The sequence below is a fragment of the Microtus ochrogaster genome, unplaced genomic scaffold (assembly GCF_000317375.1).
Source record: "Microtus ochrogaster isolate Prairie Vole_2 unplaced genomic scaffold, MicOch1.0 UNK12, whole genome shotgun sequence".
Lineage (NCBI taxonomy): Eukaryota > Metazoa > Chordata > Mammalia > Rodentia > Cricetidae > Microtus > Microtus ochrogaster.
Window position 1 is genome coordinate 5,958,310 of NW_004949110.1, and position 1,561 is coordinate 5,959,870.

Below are 1,561 nucleotides of genomic sequence, written 5' to 3' on the forward strand. Positions count from 1 at the left end.
AGAGAGAGAGAGAGAGAGAGAGGGAAAGAGAGATAGGAAGAATGAATGTGTGTGCACACACACATGCAGTGCCGTACCACAAGTGGAGATCAGAGGACAACCTGTAGAAGTAGGCTCTGGAGATCAAACTCAGGTCTTCAGACCTAATGGCAAGTATCTTTGCCCAGTGAGTCTCCTGCAAGCCCACTCTCTCTTAATTTTAAGACAGTTTCTTTCTATAGGCCAAGTTTGCCAAAACTCTATGTACACCAGGCTGGCCTCAAACTCATAATCCTTCTGCCTCTGCCTCTGCCTCCTGAGTACTTGCATTTCAGGTGTTATCATGGGAGAGTGTTTAATATTGCTAAATGCCTTCTCTGTAAAATGGTCACAGAAAATTTTCCCCTACACTCTGTTCGTGTGCTATATGATACTGGTTTCTTATGTTGAACTACCCTTGAATTCTTGCCATAAACCTTGCTTATGTATTATCTATTTAAATATGTTACTGTCCCCTAATATTCTTCTTTATAGCTAAACTTGGAGTATAAGCCAACAGAGTGTCCTATCAATGCAAGAGATAAACTTCATTCCATAAATTTAAAAGTGTATGTCCACACTCACACACACCCTTACTAATTTATACACTTCCTACAATGACTAGTTTCTATATGCATTGTGTATTTAGACCTTATGAGTTCTTCCACCAAAAGTATAATGTAAACCAGTCATTTTGAACTTTATCATGTTTCACTCATTATGATGGCATTCTCATATATAATGCATTAATTATAATTGTATATAAATTACATGCTTTAAATATAAGAATTATCTCTTAATGATAATTTTTACTTAGCCATTGCTTCCTTTTGAAGTTGGACCACTCTGTTTTGATCACTTGACTAATTGCAGGGTATGTGCACCAGAAGAAACGACATTTCACCTCCTACACTTGTCTTTAATGAGAGAGTATATTGATTATGAATTTTCAGCATTAAAAGTAAGTATTAATATAGCCATGGACCTCAGCTTTTTACCTACAGACATTTCTATAGGATTTCAATTTATTCTCCATTTCGTCATAGGAAAAGATCACATTTGAATATGATATTGAAAAAATCATAGATGATTGGATTTTGATGGGATTTCTTGTTGGCAATGATTTTATCCCTCATCTACCTCATTTACATATTAATCATGATGCATTGCCTCTTCTTTATGGAACATACATTGCCATCCTGCCAGAGCTTGGAGGTAAGACCTCACTTTACTCCTAATTTAGTACCAACTCACCCTAAAGATTTCCGTCTCTTTGTTAGATTATTGCCTGCATGACTAAATTAGGATAACATTCTGGGTTTCTTTTAATCAAGTGGCAGGCACTAAGGTTGTTATTTGCAGTGGTCACTAAAGAAACTGACTACAGGTAAATAGCCTCACTCACTAAATAACTATAGTCACCTCCAGTTCCTTAAGAAAACCAGCAGAGATGCCGGGCGATGGTGGCGCACGCCTTTAATCCCAGCACTCGGGAGGCAGAGGCAGGCGGATCTCTGTGAGTTCGAGACCAGCCTGGTCTACA

The 1,561-nt window shown here is 38.0% G+C and overlaps 1 protein-coding gene across 1 annotated transcript in view; it reads left to right on the top strand.

Moving 5' to 3' along the window:
* The window catches only part of Xrn1 (5'-3' exoribonuclease 1), a 106,640-nt gene that overhangs the window by 16,147 nt on the left and 88,932 nt on the right, over positions 1–1,561 (top strand). Inside the window, exons 7-8 of the mRNA XM_026789012.1 lie at positions 892–979; positions 1,065–1,233. Of these exons, the coding sequence (XP_026644813.1) occupies positions 892–979; positions 1,065–1,233 (257 nt within the window). The remainder of the gene's footprint in view (positions 1–891; positions 980–1,064; positions 1,234–1,561) is intronic.